Here is a 25,418-nt window from a genome sequence, read left to right as displayed (position 1 = left end):
AGCGAAAGTTAACATCGAAAATAAATGTAACTATAGATTGAAATAATATTTACTCTACATAACCAGAGATCATGTGGGAATGAAATACAGGATCATCAGAACCATGGGTGACATGCAAACTCTTCTGATGAATCACCACAAATATATAATGATCACTATCAATTATGAGTAATACTTATTTTTCTACAGTGCTATATTTGTGCCTGATGTATTTAATCCTCAGAGTGAGCAATCTCTGCAGACTTTCATAGCTGGGGAAAGTGAAGCAGCAGTATCTCCTTTCAAAGATTAAATGATCATAAAATTCAAACCTCAATTTGACAATCTAATTAAAATATAACTTATTTATAGACCTCAGGTTTGAGCCTCACTCAGGAAAAATCACCCATGAGCATTTTAACTTCTGAGCATGGGATGTGATTTCCTTAGCTATTTGTTATGTTAAAGTTAACATTTAACATAAATGTACCTAGTCATTAGTATAACATTAATCAAAACCACCATTGGGACCCAGAGGAAAAAAACCCAGAGAAAAAAAACCCAGAACTTGAATCACCGAAGGTGAAATTCACCAGCTATTTGCTGGCTATTCACCATTAGTTGTAAGCTCTTTAAGGCCCAGATAATTTGCTGGCTATTCACCATTAGTTGTAAGCTCTTTGAGGCCCGGATGATCTTTTCGTTTCATCTGTACAGTGCTTAGCACTATAGGATCATGGTCCATGACTGGGGCTTGAAAGTCTACCACAACACAAATAAATAGATAAATAAATATTACCAATGGAGTAGAAGTGTTATTTTTTAGCAATAATTGCTTCACAACAGCATCATATTTCTTCCTCCTTTCTTTAAGCCTCATATTATAGGCAGAACCACCTCTGATTAAGGTTGCCCAACACTTCCATTATAAAACCCTGCATTCAGTTACTTGTTACTTTGCCAAACTTTAACTGTTTGGGCTGAAATTTTCCATGCCGCATATCTGCCTTAGGCTGAATTCTTCTGGAGGGGAACCAGGGACTGGGACAAGAACTGGGACTGGCTGGATAAAAATACTGGGACAAAGAAGTAGAGTTTTGGGGAGATGATTAGACAATGACTCCAGGGAAAGATGCTGGGATTGGAAGACAGGAAGGATGGGGAGTACAGGGGGGGGGAGGCGGGGAGGAGGACAGGCACTTGTAGTATGGAGGAAGGGATGAAGAGAGAAAGATCAGACAAAGTATTGAAGTGGGATGGAACTGGGAACAGCTGGGCAGGAAAAGGGGACATCGTTACAGTATTGAGTGCTTCACAAACATTAAAGAACTTATCATGTAATTAAAGACTGTCTCATAATGCATACACACAAGAGGGCTGAATGGAGGTTGCACAGATTGCCTTAATTCTGTCACGCCCCACTTCTATTCCTTCTACTTACCTGAGGTGGTTGTGGAAGGTGCTGCAGAAAACAAAAGAAAAAAATATTCACTTAATAAGAACTGTCTGGTAAATGTATAACATCTATAGACATCAACTCTGATCATTACTCGGTCAAATAGCTCATGGAAGTTTTAACTTCATCGCGATTGTGAGATGTGATGCCATTTGTTATGCTTAGGCTCCAAAAGGTAACAAGTAAATTAACTGTAATTATGTATTGGTAGGACAGATTTCTCTAACTCCTATATTATTTACAATTATTTTTCAACTCCCAAGTATACAATGGTCACATGTTCAAATAAAACTCTGAATTTTTAAAGGGACTTTTATCTACTTAAAAATCACTCTTCTGCCTGAAAACTTGTTAGCTACTAGTTAAAAGATGGCAATAACTAAGGGATATTGGAAGACAAACCTTTTTTTCACTGTGCAGTCTGTTTGTTTACTTTGGGCATTTGATAACACTTTGTGTCTAGTCTGTGTCAGTATTTCCCCTGTAACACTAGGTAATCAGCTCCCCACATTATGTGTATGGATGTCCCACTGCCAGAGGGTGATGAAAACATATGACCTGAAGCTTCATTTAAACACCTTTTAGGAACTGACTAAATGTCAAATTGACAGTGTCCCTTTAACATCATCAGCTACTCAGCTGGGTCTTCCCAATTATATCATCATCAGTGTTATTTATTATTTAAAATTATTTTCTATAGCAAAATGTTTTATCGTGATTTTAAGCTTCCTATTTATCAATCAATTCCATTCCTCCTGCTTACCTGGAGTTTTCGTGGCTATCAGGGTAGTGGAAACTAATATAAAAAAGAAACAAATCTTTAAATGCAATCCATACTATGACATTCTAATAAATATATATTGACATCAGGTCTGATCCTAACTCAAGAGAATTGACTTGAAAGTTTTAAGTTCCTAGCAAATGGAAGATGTGCTGGTCTTGTCTATATGTTACGGAACTGTTCCAAATATTAACATATACGTTAAATGTTAGCACATGTTGGATAGTTTATATTTATTGAAACCACAAGGGGGCATCAGAGGGAACAAACCCCTGGATTGCCAGCACCACCTGGTCAGCAGCAGCTGGGCAAAATGCAAAGGGCCGCAGACTCCTTGCGGATCACGTTAGCGCCCCACAATTATTTAATCACTAATAATGATTTTTATTCAGCACCATAGTTGTGCCTGCTGCTTTGAAGCATCAGGTATATCACGCCCCACTTCTGTTTCTTCTACTTACCTGAAGTAGTTGTGGAAGTTGCTGCAGAAAACAAAAGAGAAAAATATCCACTTCATTAGAACTGTCTGGTACACGTATAACATCTATAGACATCGACTCTGATCATTACTCGGTCAAATAGCTCATGAGAGTTTTAACTTCGTAGCGAATGGATGCCATTTTTTATGCTTAGGCTCTAAAAAGGTAACAAGTAAATTAACTGTAATTAGGTATTGGTAGGACAGATTTATCTAAATCCTCAGAGCATAAGTTGGATCATCACCTGGAACCTTCAAAACCAAGGATGAAATTCATCAGCTACTCCACAATTTTATTAATAAAACTAATAAATATATTATTTATTAATAATTACTATTTGTCTGCAACACCATATTTGTGCATGGTTCTTAAGCCTCAGAGTGAGTAATCTCTTTTATGCCTATTGCTGACTTTCGTAGCGGTAACAGTATTTCCTTTCACAGATTAAAAGATCCTAAAATTCAATCCTCAATTGGACCGTCTGATTAAAATATAAAGTATACACAGATTTCAGGTCTGATCCTTAGTCAGGGAAAATCACCCGTGGGAATTTTAACTTCTGAGCAATTCAACATGAGATTTCCCTATCTATTTGTTATGTTTATGTTAATATTTAACATAAATGAACCTAATCATTGTAAAACATTAATCAAAACCACCATTGGAACAAAGAGAGAAAAACAGAGAACATTAAGCATCAAGGGAAATAACAGCTATCTCTTGGATCTTCGCCATTAAGTAAAAAGGTCTTTTTGTTTTCTCTTTACTGCACCTAGCACTGTAGTATCATGGTACTGATTGGGGCTCCAAAGTCCAACACAACAAAAATAAATAGATAAATATATATTACCAACAAATTAGGAGTGTTATTTATCATTTACAATTATTTTCTGTAACAAAATATTTTTATGATGATTTTAAGCTTCATACTCATCAATCAGTTCCATTCATCCTGCTTACCTGTTGTTTGTATGGGTACCGTCGTAGTGAGAGCTAATATAAAAGTGGAAACAAATTATTATGCTTAGATTCTAAAAGATAACAATTAAATTAACTGTAATTAGTTATTGGAAGGAGATATTTATCTAAATCCTTGGGGGCATCCATGGGAACACCAGCTGGGACCTTCAAAACCAAAGGTGAAATTCAACAGCTACTCCATGATTTTATTAATACAATGAATAAATATATTATTTATCTACGTACAATACCATATTTCTGCCTGGTGCTCTTAGGCCTCAGAGTGAGCAATCTCTTCTATGCTTACAGCTGAGTTTTGTAGGTGGGGAAAATATGGTAGTGGTATTTCCTTCGAAAGATTAAATGAACTTAAAATTCAAACCTTAGCTTGACAATCTGATTAAAATATAATTAATATATAGACCTCAGGTCTGATCCTTACTCAGGGAAAAATCACCCATGGGAATTTTAACTTCTGAGTAACAGGGCATGTGATTTCTTTAGCTGTTTGTTATGTTAAAGTTAACCTTTAGCATAAATGAATCTATTAATTGGTATAATATTAATCAAAACCAGCATTGGGACGCAGATAGAAGAACCCAGAATATGAAGCACCAATGGTGAAAATCACCGGCTATTTTCTGGCTTTTAAACATTAGTTATAAGGCCTGTAGGGCAAGGACAGTCCATTTGTTTCATCTGGACAGCACCTAGCATTGTAGGATCATGGTCCATGACTGGGACTTCAAAGTCTATCACAACACAAACAAATAAATATAACCAAGAGATGATGAATGTTATTTATTCACAATAATTATGTTTTTACAACAGCATGTTTGTTCCTCTTTCCTTTAAGCCTCATATTATAAGCAGGGTAGGTAGCATCACCTCTAATTTAAGTTGTTCAACATTTCCATTATAAGACCATGTTTTCAGTCGCTTGTAACGTTGCCAAACTTTAACTGTTCTGGCTTACGTTTTTCCATGCTGGGGTATCCTCTGCAGGCTGAATTCTTCTGGAGGAAAGCTAGCGACTGGGACAAGAATGAGTACTGGCAGGATAAAAAGACTGAGACAAATAGCCAGAGGTCTGGGAAGGTGATTGGATGAGGACTACTGGGAAGGATGGTGGGACCTGACGCTTATTTTAAATGCCTTTTTATAAACTAACTAAATTCCAAATTGACATTGTCTCTTTAGTATCAACTACTCTGTTGTTTCTACACAATTAAATCATTGTTGGTATTATTTATTATTTACAATTATTTTATGATGATTTTAGGCTTCATACTCATCAATCAGTTCCATTCCTCCCGCTTACCTGTTGTTCGTGTGGTTAACGTCGTAGTGAGAGCTAATATAAAAGTGGAAACAAATCTTTAAAAGCAATCCACACGATGACATTTTAGGAAACAGATATTGACATGAGACCTGATCTTAATTCAGAGAACCTCCATGAATGTTTTAATTTTCTAGCAAATGGAAGATGTCCTCTTTTGTCCAATTTTTATGGTAATGTCCCAAATATTAACATGTATATTAAATGTCACCACATGTAGGGATAATGTTTATTTATTGAAACCATGAGGGGGCATCAGAGGGAACAAACCCTGGATTTGTCAGCAGCAGCAGCAACTTGGCAAATGCCAAAGGGCTGTAGCTTTCTTGCAGATCATGTTAGCACACCACAATTATTTGATCAGTAATAATTATTTTTTACAGCAATATATCTGTACCTGGCATTTTTAAGTCTCTGATTTATCACTCCCCAGTCCCATTCCTTCTACTTACTTGTCGATGCTGTGGGCGTTGCTGCAGAAAAACAAATGCAAAAAATATCCACATCACTAGAACTGCCTGGTAAATGTGTAATATCTATGCACATCGGCTCTAATCATGACTTGGGCAAATAGCTCATGAGAGTTTTAACTTCCTAGAACTGGGAGATGTGATGGTCTAGCCCATTTATTATGCTTAGATTCCAAAAGATAACAAGTAAATTAACTGTAATTAGTTATTGGTAGGAGATATTTATCTAAATCCTTGGGGGCATCTCCGGGAACACGAGCTGGGATCTTCAAAGCCAAAGGTAAAATTCAACAGCTACTCCATGATACTATTAATACAATGAATAAATATATTATTTATCTACGTACAATACCATATTACTGGGGTATCCTCTCCAGACTGAATTCTTCTGGAGGAAAGCTAGCAGCTGGGACAAGAATGAGTATTGGCAGGATAAAAAGACTGAGACAAAAAGCCAGAGGTCTGGGAAGGTGATTGGATGAGGACTACAGGGAAGGATGTTGGGACCTGAGGCTTCCTTTAAACACCTTTTTCTAAACTAACTAAATTCCAAATTGACATTGTCTCTTTAGTATCAACTGCTCTATTGTTTCTACACAATTAAATCATTGTTGGTATTATTTATTATTTACAATTATTTTGTAAATTATTTTGTACAAATATTTTTATGATGATTTTAGGCTTCATACTCATCAATCAGTTCCTTTCCTCCTGCTTACCTGTTGTTTGTATGGGTACCGTCGTAGTGAGAGCTAATATAAAAGTGGAAACAAATCTTTAAAAGCAATCCACACTATGACATTTTAGAAAACAGATATTGACATGAGACCTGATCCTATCTCAGAGAACCTCCATGAATGTTTCAATTTTCTAGCAAATGGAAGATGTCCTCTTTTTGTCCAATTTTTATGGTAATGTCCCAAATATTAACATGTATATTAAATGTCACCACATGTAGGGATAATGTTTATTTATTGAAACCACGAGGGGGCATCAGAGGGAACAAACCCTGGATTTGTCAGCAGCAGCAGCAACTTGGCAAATGCCAAAGGGCTGTAACTTTCTTGTAGATCATGTTAGCACATCACAATTATTTGATCAGTAATAATTATTTTTTACAGCAATATATTTATACCTGGCATTTTTAAGTCTCTGATTTTTCACTCCCCAGTCCCATTCCTTCTACTTACTTGTCGATGCTGTGGGCGTTGCTGCAGAAAAACAAATGCAAAAAATATCCACATCACTAGAACTGCCTGGTAAATGTGTAATATCTGTGCACATCTGCTCTAATCGTGACTTGGGCAAATAGGTCATGGGAGTTTTAACTTCCTAGAACTGAGAGATGTTATGGTCTAGCCCATTTATTATGCTTAGATTCCAAAAGATAACAAGTAAATTAACTGTAATTAGTTATTGGTGAGGAGATATTTATCTAAATCCTTGGGGGCATCTCCTGGGAACACGAGCTGGGATCTTCAAAGCCAAAGGTAAAATTCAACAGCTACTCCATGATACTATTAATACAATGAATAAATATATTATTTATCTACGTACAATACCATATTTTTCCATGCTGGGGTATCCTCTCCAGACTGAATTCTTCTGGAGGAAGCTAGCAGCTGGGACAAGAATGAGTATTGGCGGGATAAAAAGACTGAGACAAATAGCCAGAGGTCTGGGAAGGTGATTGGATGAGGACTACTGGGAAGGATGGTGGGACCTGACGCTTCCTTTAAACGCCTTTTTATAAACTAACTACATTCCAAATTGACATTGTCTCTTTAGTATCAACTGCTCTGTTGTTTCTACACAATTAAATCATTGTTGGTATTATTTATTATTTACAATTATTTTCTCTAACAAAATATTTTATGATGATTTTAAGCTTCATACTCATCAATCAGTTCCATTCCTCCTGCTTACCTGTTGTTTGTATGGGTACCGTCGTAGTGAGAGCTAATATAAAAGTGGAAACAAATCTTTAAAAGCAATCCACACAATGACATTTTAGGAAACAGATATTGACATGAGGCCTGATCCTAACTCAGAGAACCTCCATGAATGTTCTAATTTTCTAGCAAATGGAAGATGTCCTCTTTTTGTCCAATTTTTATGGTAATGTCCCAAATATTAACATGTATATTAAATATCACCACATGTAGGGATAATGTTTATTTATTGAAACCATGAGGGGGCATCAGAGGGAACAAACCCTGGATTTGTCAGCAGCAGCAGCAGCTTGGCAAATGCCAAAAGGCTGTAGCTTTCTTGCAGATCATATTAGCACACCACAATTATTTGATCAGTAATAATTATTTTTTACAGCAATATATTTGTACCTGGCATTTTTAAGCCTTTGATCTATCACTCCCCAGTCCCATTCCTTCTACTTACTTGTCGATGCTGTGGGCGTTGCTGCAGAAAAACAAATGCAAAAAATATCCACATCACTAGAACTGCCTGGTAAATGTGTAATATCTATGCACATCGGCTCTAATCGTTACTTGGGCAAATGGCTCATGGGAGTTTTAACTTCCTAGAACTGGGAGATGTGATGGTCTAGCCCATTTACTATGCTTAGATTCCAAAAGATAACAAGTAAATTAACTGTAATTAGTTATTGTAGGAGATATTTATCTAAATCCTGGGGGGCATCTGTGGGAACACCAGCGCCCAGCACTGTAGGATCATGGTCCATGACTGGGGCTTCAAAGTCTATCACAACACAAATAAATAAATATTACCAAGAAATTAGGAGTGTTCTTTATTAGCCATAATTGTGTTTCAACTGCATCATATTTGTTCCTCCTTCCTTTATGCCTCACATTATAGACAGGGCAGGTAGCATGACCTCTGATTAAAGTTGCCGAAAACTTCCAGCATAAGAGCCTGTTTTCAGTCGCTTGTAACTTTGCCAAACTTTAACTGTTTGGGCTGAAATTTTCCATGCTGGGTATCTGCCTCAGGCTAAATTCTTCTGAAGGCAAGCCTGGGACTGGGGCGAGAACTGGGATTGGCTGGAAAATAAGACTGGACAAAGAGCGCAAGGACTGGGAAAGTCATTGAACAAGGACTCCAGGGAAGGATGCTGGGATTGGAAGCCAGCCGGGTTGCAGAATATAGAGGTGGGTGAGGAGGGCAGGCACTGGAGGATGGGGAAGAGGTAGGGATGAAGAGAAAAAGATTAGAAAAGGAATTGGAGGTGTATGGGACTGGGAATAACTGGGCAGGAAAGGGGCACATCATTACTGTATCTGAGTGCTTCACAAACGTTAAAGAACTTATGCAATTAAAGACTGTCCCATAATGCAAACACACAACGGGATTAAATAAAGGCAGCAGTGGCAACCTTAATTCTAGCATTTCCTTAACTTTGGGAGCTTGACTTTGCAACACTAATAATGCTCTTTCATCATAGTTTTTGTATGTCTTACATCACTTCCAGTCCTCCTCTTACCTGTCGTAGTTGCAGAAGCTGTGGAGGTGATAGTATCTATAAAAGAATAAAGATTTACAATGCAAACCTCAGACAATTATATTTCAACAACCGAGTCTTTGACAGTCTCATCTTGAAATGAAACTCTGAATTTTTAAAGGAACAATACCATATTTGTGCCTGGTGCTTTTAAGCCTCAGAGTGAGCAATCTCTTCTATGCTTACAGCTGACTTTTGTAGGTGGGAAAAATATGGTAGCGGTATTTCCTTTAAAAGATTAAAGGAACCTAAAATTCAAACCTTAGTTTGACATTCTGATAAAAATAGAATTAATATATAGACTTCAGGTCTGATCCTTACTCAGGGAAAAATCACCCATGGGAATTTTAACTTCTGAGTAACAGGGCATGTGATTTCTTTAGCTGTTTGTTATGTTAAAGTTAACCTTTAACATAAAAGAATCTATTAATTGGTATAATATTAATCAAAACCAGCATTGGGACGCAGATAGAAGAACCCAGAACATGAAGCACCAATGGTGAAATTCACTGGCTATTTTCTGGGTCCTAAACATTAGTTATAAGGCCTTTAGGGCCAGGACAGTCCATTTGTTTCATCTGAACAGCGCCCAGCACTGTAGGATCATGGTCCATGACTGGGACTTCAAAGTCTACCACAACACAAATAAATAAATATTACCAAGAGATGATGAATGTTATTTATTCACAGTTATTATGTTTTTACAACGGCACATTTGTTCCGATTTCCTTTAAGCCTCATATTATAGGCAGGGCAGGTAGCATGACCTGTGATTAAAGCTGCCCAAAACTTCCACCATAAGACCCTGTTTTCAGTCGCTTGTTACTTTGCCAAACTTTAACTGTTTGGGCTGAAATTTTCCATGCTGGGTATCTGCCTCAGGCTAAATTCTTCTGAAGGCGAGCCAGGGACTGGGGCGAGAACTGGGACTGGCTGGAAAATAAGACTGGACAAAGAGCGCAAGGACTGGGAAGGTGATTGAAGAAGGACTCCAGGGAAAGATGCTGGGATTGGAAGCCAGCCGGGTTGGAGAATATAGTGGTGGGTGAGGAGGAGGTACTCCTACAGTGCTGGAGTACGGGGAGGAGGTAGGGATGAAGAGAGAAAGCTTAGACAAGGAATTGGAGGTGGATGGGACTGGGAATAACTGGGCAGGAAAGGGGCACATCATTACTGTATCTGAGTGCTTCACAAACGTTAAAGAACTTATGCAATTAAAGACTGTCCCATAATGCAAACACACAACGGGATTAAATAAAGGCAGCAGTGGCAACCTTAATTCTAGCATTTCCTTAACTTTGGGAGCTTGACTTTGCAACACTAATAATGCTCTTTCATCATAGTTTTTGTATGTCTTACATCACTTCCAGTCCTCCTCTTACCTGTCGTAGTTGCAGAAGCTGTGGAGGTGATAGTATCTATAAAAGAATAAAGATTTACAATGCAAACCTCAGACAATTATATTTCAACAACCGAGTCTTTGACAGTCTCATCTTGAAATGAAACTCTGAATTTTTAAAGGAACAATACCATATTTGTGCCTGGTGCTTTTAAGCCTCAGAGTGAGCAATCTCTTCTATGCTTACATCTGACTTTTGTAAGTAGGGAAAATAAGGTAGTGGTATTTCCTTTAAAAGATTAAAGGAACCTAAAATTCAAACCTTAGTTTGACAATCTGATTAAAATAGAATTAATATATAGACCTCAGGTCTGATCCTTACTCAGGGAAAAATCACCCATGGGAATTTTAACTTCTGAGCAATGGGGCATGTGATTTCCTTAGCTGTTTGTTATGTTAAAGTTAACCTTTAGCATAAAAGAATCTATTAATTGGTATAATATTAATCAAAACCAGCATTGGGACCCAGATAGAAGAACCCAGAACATGAAGCACCAATGGTGAAATTCACTGGCTATTTTCCGGCTCTTAAACATTAGTTATAAGGCCTGTAGGGCTAGAACGGTCCATTTGTTTCATCTGCACAGCGCCGAGCACTGTAGGATCATGGTCCATGACTGGGGCTTCAAAGTCTACCACAACACAAATAAATAAATATTACCAAGAGATGATGAATGTTATGTATTCAGAATAATTATGTTCTTACAAGAGCATATTTGTTCCTCTTTCCTTTAAGCCTCATATTATAAGCAGGGTAGGCAGCATCACCTCTAATTTAAGTTGCTCAACATTTCCTTTATAAGACCATGTTTTCAATTGCTTGTAACGTTGCCAAACTTTAACTGTTTTGGCTTACATTTTTGCATGCTGGGGTATCCTCTGCAGGCTGAATTCTTCTGGAGGAAAGCTAGCAACTGGGACAAGAATGAGTACTGGCGTGATAAAAAGACTGAGACAAATAGCCAGAGGTCTGGGAAGGTGATTGGATGAGGACTACTGGGAAGGATGGTGGGACCTGACGCTTCCTTTAAACACCTTTTTATAAACTAACTAAATTCCAAATTGACATTTTCTCTTTAGTATCAACTTCTCTGTTGTTTCTACACAATTAAATCATTGTTGGTATTATTTATTATTTACAATTATTTTCTCTAACAAAATATTTTATGATGATTTTAAGCTTCATACTCATCAATCAGTTCCATTCCTCCTGCTTACCTGTTGTTTGTGCGGTTAACGTCGTAGTGAGAGCTAATATAAAAGTGGAAACAAATCTTTAAAAGCAATCCACACAATGACATTTTAGGAAACAGATATTGACATGAGGCCTGATCCTAACTCAGAGAACCTCCATGAATGTTCTAATTTTCTAGCAAATGGAAGATGTCCTCTTTTTGTCCATTTCTTATCGTAATGTCCCAAATATTAACATGTATATTAAATGTCACCACACGTAGGGATAATGTTTATTTATTGAAACCATGAGGGGGAATCAGAGGGAACAAACCCTGGATTTGTCAACAGCAGCAGCAGCTTGGCAAATGCCAAAGGGCTGTAGCTTTCTTGCAGATTATGTTAGCACATCACAATTATTTGATCAGTAATAATTATTTTTTATAGCAATATATTTGTACCTGGCATTTTTAAGCCTTTTATTTAACTGTTTTGATTTCACTGGGGTATCCTCTGCAGGCTGAATTCTTCTGGAGGAAAGCTAGCGACTGGGAGAAGAATGAGTACTGGCAGGATAAAAAGACTGAGACAAATAGCCAGAGGTCTGGAAGGTAATTGGATGAGGACTACTGGGAAGGATGTTGGGACCTGAGGCTTCCTTTAAACGTCTTTTTATAAACTAACTAAATTTAAAATGACATTGTCTCTTTAGTATCAACTGCTCTGTTGTTTCTACACAATTAAATCATTGTTGGTATTATTTATTATTTACATATTTTTTCAATAGCAAATATTGGTGACTGGTGAATTTAAGCTCCATATTTCAATACATGTGGCTGAATTCAATTTTTTATTATTTTAATATATAATTTAGATGTTTATTTTAATGGTTTTTTAAGAAATGTTGATCGATTTAAATTTTCACAGTCGTGGGAAATTATGGGGGGTTGTCAAAATAACTTTTAATGACAGCAGATGTTGAGATTAAAAAAGCGAAAGCTTTATGAACCATTAAACACTGGACACTGTTAACATCATGTACCAAAATATGTGAAGTAAGCCTCATGTTATAGGCATATATCCTTATATGAAAGGATAATAAGTTCTCAAGCGGCATCTTTTTTTTATATTGCTTACTTGTAAATTTCAAGTAGTACAGAAGGAAATTTTTTTTTTTCTGGTTTGTCTGTTTATGGTGAAATTGACATTTACCAACATTTAACAATAACAATCTAATCCTTCGAATCCTCCTAATCAGTTAATTCCATTCTCCTGCTTTTCTGATCCGAACTCAGATAAATAGACAAATAATTTCCTTGCAAATGGAAGATGTGATGTTCTTGTCCATTTGTTATGTTAATGACCCAAATATTAACATATACATTAAATGTTATCACAAGTTGGGATAATATGTATTTGTTGAAACCATTAGGGGGCATCAGAGGGAACAAACCTTGAGATTGTTGTCAATGGGGTGAAATGCCCTGGTTATTGTGTTCACCTGTAGCAGCTTGGCAAATCCCAAAGGGATGTAGCCTCCTTGCTGATCTTGTTAGTGCCCCATTTAAATATGATGTGATGCCCTTGCCCATTTATTACATGTATGTAGCAAAAGTTAACATCTAAAGTAAATGTAAATATAAGCAGAAATAATATAATTCTCTAAATTAGCAGATATTGTGTGGGAAGAAAATATGCCACTATCAGCACCATTGCCTTGCATTTCTTCTGCTTAACTCTTGGAGCTGGGGAAGGTGTGGGTAGAGATGTGAGCAGAGGTAAGTTTTATACAAGAGTAAAGAAATCCGAAAATATAAACGTCACTACGGCAATCTGGTAAATTTATATTGATATAGGGACAAATTCTGCCCAGATTGAAGCTAAAGACAAAACTTCTGTAAGAACAGGCCTTTCTTTTGAAATTACCATGGAATGAACGTGTCCATGTATTTCATTAACATTGCACATTCTAACATATAAATTACAGATTAATGCATATTTTTAAAAAATCATATTCTGTTTCCCATTTGAATTTGAGGAAGATAATATAAAGTCCATTACAACTGACTGGTAAATATATGTTGACATGGGTCTTATGCTGTTCCCATTGAAGCCAACAGCAAAACTTTCCTGGACTTCAATGGGACAAGACCATAGTATATTTTATTCAAGAATGGTCCCAGTCTGAAAAGTGATCAATGAATAATAGCACCTTTTCACTCATCAGATCCCGTGTCTCTGGTTGGATAGTAAAACATGAAACACCTAAATCAGTTGTTCCTTTTGGAAAGCTGCTGAATTTTCCTACTGCAGGGGCAAAACCTGACTCTAGTTTTATCTGTGCAGCTCTACATTGTGTGAACAAAATAAACCTTAAACAAAGTACTTAAACAAAGTAAACCAGTCAAACAGATTCTGGTGAAAATCCTACTCCATTAGTCACTGCAGTATCCACTGAATGAAGCGACAGTCACTTTTACCTCTGATGTTCTAATTACAAAGCCATGCATGTGAGTTACCAGTGAAAATGAGCTAGTGTGGGGTCCCATCTGGGACCTAACAGGCCACTATGCAGTTCACTATACCTGCTCCAAAGAAGCCCGGACTGGGATCCTTTCAGAATCTGAGCACTTTCTAGCAGGTGTTGCAGGCTAGAAATGAGGTACAGGGCAGAGCTGTGTGGGAAAGTGTGATGGGGTGTACAGAGCCTAAAGAAGTGAAGCCCCAGTAGTAAGCCAAGTGGGCCCCACCCCTCAGCAGCTGCAGACCATGTGCCAAATGGAGGAGTTGCTCAAAAGGGAAAATCTGACCGTCGGGAGAGAGGGAATGCCAGTTCGCAGCTTCTGAGGATAAAGTGAGCCACCAGATAGGGGTCTGGACCATGGGTAATATGCAACTGAGAGGAGAGGAGTCTGCCCCTTTCCCCTCCCCCCCACTCTGCTGAGGGAAGATTAACTAGACACTAGGCAGAAAAGTGGGGGAGAATTCTCAGTTGACTGGGATGGGTTGGGAACTCCCTTGGGTAGAAAGCAGGCTGTGACCATGCCCCAAACTGAAGAGAGAGAGGGGGGGTAGGAGGTAGCCCTGGGGAAGCTGGTCAACTGAACCAGGAAGAGGTGACTGAGACATTCCATGTCTCTCTTTGTTGGGCCCTGGGCTGGGAGACCCTGTGGAGAGGAAGGGCCCGTGTTTCCCTACTTTCCCCTCCTCTCCCGCATCCCCTCCTTCCTGTCTGTCTGGGAGAACTCTGAGGCACCGGGAAATTGATAAGCATGGTTTGCCCACCAGTCTTGTTGACCTCTGAGTGAAATCCGTTACAGGAGGCTTAACAAAGGTTTTGTCCACAATATAACCAGCACTACCTAGTGGATTTTAGTCCCTTATTTTAATAAGCATCCATCTGATTTCAACAGAAACAGAATTTGATTTGATTTGAGATTTGTTGCTCAATTTCCAAAGAACAGATGTTTTGTGTTCTCTACAAGATTCACTTTGCTATGTATTAACCTTAACCTGAAGGAAGACCATACCCATGTGTTATATCAGCACCAGCTACTGCAGACAAAGATCAGGGCCGTATTTCCTTTATAAACTTCCTCTCCACCCCCACAAGCATAGATGAGGTTTTAATTATTTAAAGGTTAAATTTAGGGCTCAAGCACAACACCAAGTGGACACCCACAGAGACTCGAATAATGTATTTATCCACAAAACTGGTACAGAACAGAAAACAGCTTCCCACTGCTTGGCCTGCATGTTTTCCTATGGAAAAGTGTGAATTACTGAGAGTTGATACAAACGCTGCAGAAAGAGTTAAACCTAGAGCACCTTGGCAAAAAGACCATAGAGTATTGGGCATGTGTAGGCTCCTGCAGCCACACTTTCCCAGTTGTTAAAGATACCTCGATGGGTGTGAGTGCTGTTTTGTCTCAACAGAATATTGCAGTCAGGGTGACCCCCGTGGGTATGAACTATGGTTGGACCTAGCTGAGGAGTTTGTTGCAGATGATCTGAGCAAAGGTGGAAGCAGAATATATTAATGCTCCAATCTACCTAGACTGAACCTGTGATAATGAAAACAAGAGAGCCATTGAGTGGGGAACAGTGTGTTATAGGCCAAGAAATTTCCACTACAGAGACAAAGGACAAGGAAAGGAGGACCCAGAGTCATAGAGCAAAGAAGACATCGGGCTGCTATGTCTTCACCCAGGGTTCTGCATGGGGAATTACCGTAAAGTTTCACCATGTTCGCTGTGGGTGAGCCGGACTTAAGGACATATTAGCCCTGATCCAAAGCCCACTTACATCAATGAAAGACTCTTACAGATTTCAGTGAGACTTGGATCAGGCGCAGTGTGAATAAATTAGACTAGGAGGAATATTCTGAGTCTCTGCCATTCAGTTTCTTCCCAGTTGGAAAACCATCCTAAGGCTAGCCCTGAAGATTTAATGCCTCTGTTTATCCACAGAACAAGGGTACCATAGGTGGCTGCACACTGCCCTGCCTTTGCATCCCCTGCCTCTTCTGGAGGGATGTTCTCTAGAGATGAGATGTTTGTTCAGATTCCATGGTCCATTTCACCTTCTCTGCTGAGACTGACCACAAAGGGGGGGGGGGGGAATCATAGAAATGTAGGGCTGGAAGGGACCGCGAGATGTCATCTTGTCTATTCCCCCATGGTGAGGCAGGATTAAGCAGGGTTTGATCTAGTGCGCAGGCCCTTGTGCATGTCCTCTGTATGGGGGTGAATTTCACTCATGAGGTATTGCTGCCCTCAAACAACTCAAAAGGATTTTCATTTAAAAATTAAAGATTTGGGAACAAGCACAGTAGCTCATACGTCTCAGTGTTTATAATATATATAGCTAAACATATAGGTCATTAGACTGTAAGCGCTTCATGTTTGTACAGTGCCTAATACATTGTGGGTGCTACTGGAAATAATACCACCTAGCTCTTACATAGCGCTTCTCATCAGCAGATCTCAAAACAATTTACAATGGCACTGGAAGACATGAATGTGCCCTAATGACTGATATATCTAATGTATTGTGTGTGTACCACCGTAGTTACTGAGCTTGTGTCCTCTCTTTCCCTCACATTGCCCTAAAGCAGTAAAGGCCTTCAGACAGCTGCAATCCAAGCCCCTGCTAATTCCCACCTCCCAGTTAAGCTGATCCTCTGCCTCATTATTATATTATGTCACTGGCAATGCCTGAGTCAAATAAAGCGGGTTAAAGATTGACTCGCAGCTTTCACTTTGAATATTCCTGGCCTTTGTTGATTTGATACTTTATTAGCTTTCACCCTGGATGCCATGGATACCAGATACATATCGCTGGCCCCTTATACTTTATTGTGTACCTAATATCATGCCTTCAAACTCAATGGCAAAACTCCCATTAACTTCAATGGGGTGGGATCAAATCCTCTGCACATCAGTCGGATTGGAGCTGTTTTTTGTGAAGATTATTCTTTCAGGGATTAAGATTTTTGTGAAATAAAGGACACCTACAGCACTCGGTTCTCCTGGAGCTGAAGTGGAACAGTTACTCATTTACTGATGAAAATAGCCCGACTTCTTATCTTTTCTAATAAAGGCAAAATCACCATGGTCCAGTGCATAGGTCATGCAAACAGATCTCAACTTTAGAGACTAAATTAATTTAATCACAAACATCAATGTTTTAATCTGGGTCTGTGAATGGATAAAGCTTCGTTTTCAGTTAAATTTTTCTCCCCTTAATTAATCATAAACTAGAAGTGCAGAAATGTAACCATTCTTCTGCTGAATATTTCATTCTTTTAGGAACCACCTTAGTAATTGTACCATCAAGAAAATGTTATCCATTCACTGGTGCAGATAAATTGGGTTATTATTTAAAAGTCCCAGAACAGAAAATTCTTTCTTACCTTTGTCAGCACAGAAAGCAAAGCTGAACAGAAGGGCGAGAAATACGGAGCCTTTCATTTTTGAGGTTGCTCTCAGGTAATCCTAAAAGGAAATGGTTTCTCTCTTAATGTCAGCTCATTTAATATTGTTCTAATAGGTACAGAGTTCAACTTCTAATTGACGTCAGAATTGCAAATGGCAGCAAATGGCTGATGCTAATTTGTTTTAGTTTCCTCCTTAGACTTTGGAACAGAATGATTCTAGCTTGCTTCATAGCAACAATAACCTCGTTGTAAAATGATGACCCTTTAAGCCTAAACTTATAATTGTGCTAGTCATATAAGCAAATGATTCTTTTCATATGCTCATGGGAAACAAAATCTAGGCCAAGACATACACTTCAGTACAGAAAAGTAAAAGGTAACAGAAGTTTGGAAGTCACAGAAATGGGAATCGGATTGAGTCTGAACAAAGCAGATTTATGAAATAAACACTCCTTATCCTCCACTCATGGCAAGACAAGTGTCAAAATAACCGACTGTGGACGTAATGAACTGTGGGGTCAACTATAAGCTCATCTCTGCTGCTTAAAGTTTTGAAGTTGCTCTTCTAGGTGTGTAACCCTTCTGTCAGGGCTGTGTTCAATCTATCTAGAAGGCCTTTCCTAAAAATAAACAAAGCTAAGGCTCGATGGCTGAGTCAGAGCCATAGCTCTGTTACTTGCTCTGGGAAATTAAAATATAACCTCCCTGATCTCCCAGTCCCACCACAACCCCCAACTACCCACAGCTCCATTCATGAGTCCAGTTAGTGAGATAGTCAAGGGGCACCCAGGGAAGACGTGCCTCCACCTCTGTTCCAGTCCAGAGAACCGCTCTGCCAGGTCATGCTCCACTGTTTGAGAGTTTTCCCCAGTGCAGTGGGATCCAGCAACCCCCCACCCAGGGCTGAGCAAGAGACAGTCCTGGAAGCCTCACTGAGCATGGCAGGGCTGCATCCCTTCCTGCAGGCTCTGTGGGTGAGTCTCTCCCTGAGCATGGCAGGGCTCATATTGTTCCTCCCCTTTCTGAGGCCTCTGCTGGGCTTTTAACCCCTGCCTCCTGCCAAGGAGTGTGCAGCGTGTGTGACAGAGAAGGGCCTTTCTGGCCACTGGGGAAGCTGAGGGCTCCCCTTCTGGCAGAAGAGGCTGGTACACCACATCACACACCCTCCCCCTCAGGTGACTCATCGGGGCTTCTCCTAGGGAGTCTAGGGCCCCTTCTTCCCTGGAGAAGAAGTCTGCATTGCAATGTTCTTTCCCAGACCTGTGGGAGATAGTGAAGTCATACAGTTATAATGACAGGTACCACCTCATAATTTGTGGGTTGGTGTCTTTCATTGCTTGTAACCACTTCAGCGGTGCATGGTCCATTATTAGGCAGTACGGCCTCTAGTCCTACCCCCGAGGTGTCTGTTTGTATGATGAGCTCCTTTGAGAAATCGGAGTGGATGAGGACCAGCTCTTGGCTCAGGCATCCCTGTAATTCTCGGAAGGCCTCCTCACACTCACGAGACCAGGCGATCTTCCTAGGGCTGGCTTTGCATAAGCAGTCTGTCAGGGGTGCAACGATCATCACGAAGCTTGGGATAAAATGGTGGAGATACCCAGCTAATCCCAAAAAGATCTGTACCTGTTGTTTTGGGGTAGGGATCGTGTACCGGGTTAGGTCTTGGACCTTGTCCACCAGGGTCCTCAACACTTCTCTTCCAATTTGATAGCACAGATACTTCACTTCCTGCTGCCCGAGCCAGCACTTAGCTGGGTTGGCCATTAATCCTGCTTCCTGGAGTGCCTGGAGTACCCCCTTGAGGTGCTCAGGTGGTCTTCCCAATTCCTGAATATCACAATATCATCTATATATGCAGCAACATACTCCTGGTAGGGGTGCAGTACCCGATCCATGAGGCATTTAAACTTGGCCGCCGCCCCATGCAGTCCAAGAGGCATGGGTCTTAAACTGGTATAAGCCCCAGGGAGTGGCGAAGGCGGTCTTCTCCTAGGACTCTGACATTAAAAGGGATTTGCCAATAGTCCTTTGTCAAGTCCAAGGTGGAGATAAACTTGATGGCGCCCAGCCTCTCTAATAGTTCATTGACTTGGGGCATGGGGTATGCATCGAACTTTGACACCACATTAACTTTACAAAAGTCAATACAGAATTGGCTGGAGCTGTCAGACTTCGGTACCAGGACAATTGAGTTTCTCCAGTCCGACCAGGATTCCTCTCTGACCCCCATGTTGAGCATATTCTTCAGCTCCTTTTGCACTGTGGCCCACATCTTTCGTGGCAGGGGCCTGGGATGCTCATGGACCTTCTGCCTGAGCTCTGGTTACAGGCCAGGTGGGTGTATCCCAGCCGGCATGAGAAGACCCCAGGGAGTCCTCTCACTAGCCCCCAGAACTGAGTGGCTTGTCTGGGCTGTATGTAGTCCTTCCCCTAGCATTACCATTTTGTCTCCGGGGCCCAGGACAGCTTGTGGCCCCAGTTCTGGGTATCTGTAATGCGCATCACTTCCCACGCGTGCCACGTCTTCAGGAAGTTCACATGGTAGACCTGGGTGGCCCTACGTTTCCCCAGCTGGCACACCTCATAGTCTACTCCCCCTATGCTCCAGACCACTTCATAGGGGCCCTGCCATTGAGCTAGGAGTTTGGACTCCGAGGTGGGGAGCAGCAGGAGAACCCGGTCCCCAGGTTGTAACTCCCGAGCGTGGGCTCCTCAGTTATAAGTTGTCTCTTGCCACTGTTAGGCCTGAAGCAGATTCTCCTGGGCAAATTCCCCCACCTTCTTTAAATCTTCCCTCAGTCTTAACACATACTGTACTATATTTTGTCATTTGTTGTCTGTTCCTCCCAGGTTTCTTGTAATAGATCAAGTATTTCCTGAGGCTGTTGCCCGTATAGCAGTTTGAATGGGGAAAACCCCATCGATGCCTGAGGAACCTCCTGCACCGCAAATAAGGGGGGAAGCAGGTGATTCCAATGTTTTGGGTCCCCGGCCACAAACTTTAGCAACATCTGCTTGAGCGGCTTATTGAAGTGCTCTACCAGCCCATCCATTTGGGGATGATGCATGGAGGTTCACAGGGCCTTGACCTTCAGCAGGGTGCACAGCTCCCTCATTATCTGGAAAGCAAGGTTTGTTCCCTGGTCCATGAGGATCGTTTTGGAAATCCCTGCCCTTGAGAACATCGTCATCAGTTTGGCTGCTATATTGGCCGTGGTGGTTGCCTGAAGGGGCAGTGCCTTGGGGTAGTGTGTGGCGTAGTCTAAGACCACCAGGATGTATCGGTACCCCATCACTGTCTTCTCCAAGGGTTCCACAAGATCTAGCCCCACCCTCTCGAATGGTGTGTCCACTAAGGAGAGAGGCACTAATGGGGCTTTCGGGGGCCGCCTCTTATCCATCATTTGATACTCGGGACACAAGGCACAGTAGTCTTTAACGTCAGCATGTACCCTGTCCAGGGTCTTCTGCCTCCCCAAATGTCTTCCGCACAGCACAGAGTGTGCGAGGTGGAGGACCTGTCACCAATACTTCTTCAGGACAAGGAGTTGGGTAAGGGTCGCACCCGTCTGAGGGTTCTTGGCTATCCTATATAACCTTTCTTCCCTCAGCTCGAAATGGGGTCACAGCTTACAAAGTGCGGAGTCGACTTCGGGCTAGTTGCTCATAGGGGCGACTCTATGTGGAGTCATCCTGCTGATCCCTGATAAAGTCCTCTCCCTGCATCAGCATGCTCCAATCCATCCCTCCTGGTTCTGTCTTTCCCTCCTGGGGAGGGGTGGCAGTCTGGGGGGGTACTTCTGCTGGGATCTTCTTGTTCCCCAGGCTGTGTCAGGCTCCCCACTTCTTCATGCCTTGGTCTGGGGTGGCCTGGTGGGCTTCCCCCATCTCCTTGGTCGTTTGGCAGTTGGGTTGCCCACACTTTAGCTAGCTCACCAAACTCGTCTACATCCTGGCCCAGAATCACCAGATATGCCATGGTCTTGGCCACACCTACCCGTATCCTCCGCATATGGCCGCGGATCGTGAGTTCAACTTCTGTCACTGGGTAAAGGTGTACATTTCCATGGATACATTGTAAATGCATGGTATTCACCCTCCGGGGCTAGTTGGTGACGCACTATCCATGGTCTATACCCTGTATCGAATAGAGCCATTGCTGTCACTCCATTCACCTGGACTTCCACTGTCAACTTAGGAAGCCCCACCCCTGGGCGCAGGTGACAGCTGTCCACACCTGTCCCTAGGAACAGTCCATCTGCAGGCAGTCTCTCCAGAAGTGCCCTGGCAGCTTGCGTGAGAAGCATTGTGCCCCTGCCAGGCTCACTGCACCTGGACTAACGGTGGGTAGATGGCCACCACGGCTCTCCCCAGAGTCACTGGGGTCCTTCCTGACCCTCTCAGCTGGGATACTGCAGTCCCTGAGGTCCTTGGAGGGCCGTTTGAGTCGCGGGTCAGGCCTTGGGCCCCTCTTCAAGGCTGGGCGGTGTCCCTGAGGTCTAGGGCCCATTGGCACTCTCTGGGTGGTCGGGTGAGTGGCCGAGCCCATCGTCCCTTCAGCTGCCAGGGTGTCCCCTGTCAGGCATATGACTTCTGCCAAGGTCTCAGGGCAGTGCTTCAACACCCATTCTCGGATCCGCGTAGGGAGGACCTGTGTGAATTGTTCCAAGGTGACCTGTTCCCCCATCTGCCTGTCTGAGGCCAGCCAGCACCAGCAGAGCTCCTTCATCCTTTGGCTATGGCCCAGGGGCAATCGCCTACCACAAACTTCTCCTGGCACAGCCTCTGGAGATGTGTCTCTGGGGTGATGGTGAATGTATTGAGGATGGCAGCCTTCACCTTGGTATAATCTTGGGCCTCTGCCAGGTAGGCCGTTTGGGCCATGCCCATAAGGCAGGGGGCCAGGATTACCACCCAATGCCCGGGGGCCCACGGGGCGGCCGTGGCGACTCTTTCGAATACCACCAGGAACGCCTCAGGGTCGTTCTCAGGCCCCATCTTTCTCAGCTTTACTGGCAGTGTGGTTGTCCCTGGAGAAGGTTGGGCTTCCCCCACCCCGGTGCCTGCATGGATTCCTGGTGGTTGGAACACCGCCGCTATATGCTGGGCGAGACGTTGCTGCTGTTCATTTTGCTGGGCCGCCAACTTCCGAATCAGCCATTCTGTGTTTTGCTGCTGCCAATGTGCCATCATTTGTTAGAACAGTTGTTGTTTTTGCTGTTCTTAGTATTCCGCCTGTTGCCACGTTCTTGGCCAGCCACTGCAGTAGCTTATTCGTCTCCATTTTCCTTTTCAGGCTCATATCAGGCCTGGATCGAGTTTATGCCCGCATTCTCCACCACTTGTGATGGACAGTGCCTTGGGCTTCCCCCCAAACAAGGGGGTGTTGGTACACTCCTGTCCCGTGCAGGCCCCAAAGTGTTGTGCCTCACCTCTGGCTGCCTATCATGCCACTGCTTGAGAATTTTCCCCACTGCGGTGGGGCCCAGCAACCTCCCTGGGCTGAGCAGGAGGCAGTCCTGGAAGCCTCTCTAGACGTGGCAAGGCCCAACAAACAGTAGCGCTGAGCAGCAAAGCAGTCCTGCAGCTTCTCTAATTACAGCAAGGCTCAGTAAATAGCATTGCTGGGCAGTAAAGCAGTCCTGGAAGCCTCTATAGGCATGGCAGGGCTCAACAAGCAGCCTTGCTGAGCCGTAAAGTAGTCCTGGAAGCCCCTCTGGGGTGTGGCAGAGCTCACCAAACCATAGTGTTAAGTAGTAAAGCAATCCTGAAGCCTCTCTAGGCATGGCAGGGCTACATCTCTTCCAGCAGGCTCTGGGAATGAGTCTCTGCCCTCTATTTTCCCACCCCTTTCTGAGACCTCCGCTGGGCTTTTAACCCCTGCTTCCTGCCAGGGAGTGTGTTGCGTGGCATCATGGGGAGGGGCCTTTCTGGCCACTGGGGAAGCTGAGGGCTCCCCCTCTGGCGGGAGGGGCTGGTACACTCCATCACAAGGTTTCAAAATCTGCCGGTAGGGAACTTGGAGCAAAGCAGGACTCTGGCTCCTGACCTTTAGGACAAAGCCCTCTTCCTGATAAGCTTGAGTTTCATTATCAAACCTTAGTCCTCTTCCTATAAAGTCAGGGCGGTTCACTCTCTCCAGCTCCTAACCTGCTTGTTATGCCCTTTCAAGAGCACAGTAATAATAATCATCAGTCATAAAGGCATTCCAACCAAAGCAACAAAACTCAGTAGATGGAATTATGGGTAAGCAATTTATCATTCATTTAAATGAAGCTGGCCAGAGCTGGCTTTTCCTCTTCTCCCCTAGAAAGGGAACAGAGTTCCATCCAACTAAATCTTCAGGCTTGGCAGGTATATTAAGATGAAGACTAGCTCTTTGTCAAGAGGGTCAAAGTACACCAGGCCCATCTACTGCCATGATAAGAACGTAGGAATTGCCATCCAGAACTTTCTTCCTCAAACATGAGTGAATGTGATTGAACAGAGGTGGGGGCGGGAAGCTGACTGTTTATGATGGTGGGGAGTCTGGGAAAGAGGGTGCGGAAGGCTGTCATCCCAACTGGAACAGAGTTATGGTTATGGTATGATATACAGTGTTTTTTCTATCAGTGAGATGTGCCTCTGTCGTGGAAGGAGTAGCAGGCATGTCATGTTAGATGCCTTACCTTTAATTTCATTGCTTTCGTGGTTGTGTGTTAGATATGTGATGTGCATAGTAGCAACAATGTTTTTATGGACTGATACCTCATTTTCACAGCACGGCCATCTTGATGAATAATAATCCAAGCGGGTGATGCTGGGAAGGTGCAGACAAACACAACTTGATTCATTATTTATCTTGGGATTGTACCTATGTTTTAATTTCCACCAAACTATTAAATGTCTATATTCCTGGATCAACCGGGATGATGGGAAGGGAAGAAGTGGGTGAACCTCGTCAAAGTTATGAATGTTAGATGAAGGTTTCCCCCTCACAGAGACTTCTGGTTTCTAGACAGATCCAGAAGAGGAGAAACACAAGTGGTTGCAGTTTTTATGGCTGGGTGCAGAATTCATTCCCCTCTCCAGGTGAGTTAGTGGAGATGGAATCTACCCGCCAGCTCTATTCTGATAGAGTTCCTTAAATCTTTTTAAAACCCTCTCTTTTAGAGAGCACCATTTATATGACTCAGTGCTGGCACAGAGACTGAAGGAAACATTCTCTTTCTTGTGTCCTGTGGTACTGAGCCATATGGAGGCTCCAGGCTTCCCGGTCTGGCTTCCTGAGTACAGAGCACAGCTAGAATCCTAAGGAGACCTTCCCTCTGCTGTAGAATGATTGGAGCTGGTCCATCTCCCATGTGCTTTTGGGGAATGTTGTCAAGGAGGCTCTGAGGAAGCACAGAGTGTGAAAGGCCACCCCAGCCATCCCAGATAGCATCATCCTTCGGGGATCACTTTGTACATTCATCCTAATCGTTCGCCCCCCCGCCAACATCTCCACTGGAGTGACTGAAGCAGTGGACTCCACAAGGGAAGTGGGTGGGGAGCTGGCACTTTGGAGGCCCCGTTTAGAGGGTGCAGTTCAAGCGCACGTTTCCCCCACCTCCCACACACACCTTCTCAACAACTGTGTCCCCCAGCCACAGGCCAGTGCTGCGCAACACCTCGGAAAATGAGACCCTTCGCCTTTTAAATATCTGACTTCTAACCACAGAGCGTCCATTTGATCCTGGAAATGAGTAGGAAAAACCTTTACTACCAGACTGTGGAGGGCATTCAGAAAAGGATTTAATCTTAAGTAATTGTTTTGTCACTCTTTCCCTACCACAGTGTGAGAGCCTTCTGGCACTTCCTGGCTCACCAAAGATATCTCAGAATGCATTACCACAAATAGCATCAGTTGCAATGAGGCTCCCACCTCATTGCAGGAGCTACCTCATAGGAGCCTTCCTCTTTTTCATGGCCTCCCCTCTCTACT

At 42.4% G+C, this 25,418-nt stretch overlaps 2 protein-coding genes across 6 annotated transcripts in view; both read right to left on the bottom strand.

Annotated features, from left to right (window-relative positions):
* Positions 1–6,972, bottom strand: part of MUC13 (mucin 13, cell surface associated) — a 30,470-nt gene extending 23,498 nt beyond the window's left edge. For 2 of the 5 annotated variants that reach the window (XM_067549607.1, XM_067549608.1), the window contains exons 1-9: positions 6,655–6,972; positions 6,184–6,216; positions 5,447–5,467; positions 4,977–5,009; positions 3,656–3,688; positions 2,678–2,698; positions 2,199–2,231; positions 1,421–1,441; positions 643–741 (exon numbers count right to left, since the gene is read on the bottom strand). In XM_067549607.1, the coding sequence (XP_067405708.1) occupies positions 643–741; positions 1,421–1,441; positions 2,199–2,231; positions 2,678–2,698; positions 3,656–3,688; positions 4,977–5,009; positions 5,447–5,467; positions 6,184–6,216; positions 6,655–6,781 (421 nt within the window). In that variant the 5' untranslated portion in view covers positions 6,782–6,972. Of the gene's footprint in view, positions 1–642; positions 742–1,420; positions 1,442–2,198; positions 2,232–2,677; positions 2,699–3,655; positions 3,689–4,976; positions 5,010–5,446; positions 5,739–6,183; positions 6,217–6,654 lie in introns of those variants that run through there. The other 3 variants (XM_067549609.1, XM_067549611.1, XM_067549612.1) reach the window with 2 other exon arrangements.
* A 143-nt stretch (positions 6,973–7,115) lies between these two features.
* On the bottom strand, positions 7,116–17,504 carry LOC137153815 (uncharacterized). The gene is made up of 6 exons (XM_067549613.1): positions 17,429–17,504; positions 11,560–11,592; positions 10,325–10,360; positions 8,925–8,960; positions 7,862–7,882; positions 7,116–7,423 (listed from the first exon to the last, which is right to left on the bottom strand). The coding sequence occupies exons 1-6, from the start codon at positions 17,484–17,486 to the stop codon at positions 7,368–7,370; spliced, it is 240 nt and encodes a 79-aa protein (XP_067405714.1). The 5' UTR covers positions 17,487–17,504; the 3' UTR covers positions 7,116–7,367.
* Between the last annotated feature and the right edge of the window lie 7,914 nt (positions 17,505–25,418).

Source organism: Emydura macquarii, unplaced genomic scaffold, assembly GCF_026122565.2.
Source record: "Emydura macquarii macquarii isolate MOO-44397 ecotype Brisbane River unplaced genomic scaffold, CSIRO-AGI_Emac_v2 contig_1253, whole genome shotgun sequence".
In the NCBI taxonomy this organism is placed as follows: domain Eukaryota; kingdom Metazoa; phylum Chordata; order Testudines; family Chelidae; genus Emydura; species Emydura macquarii.
This window is presented reverse-complemented; position numbering and strand designations above follow the sequence as displayed.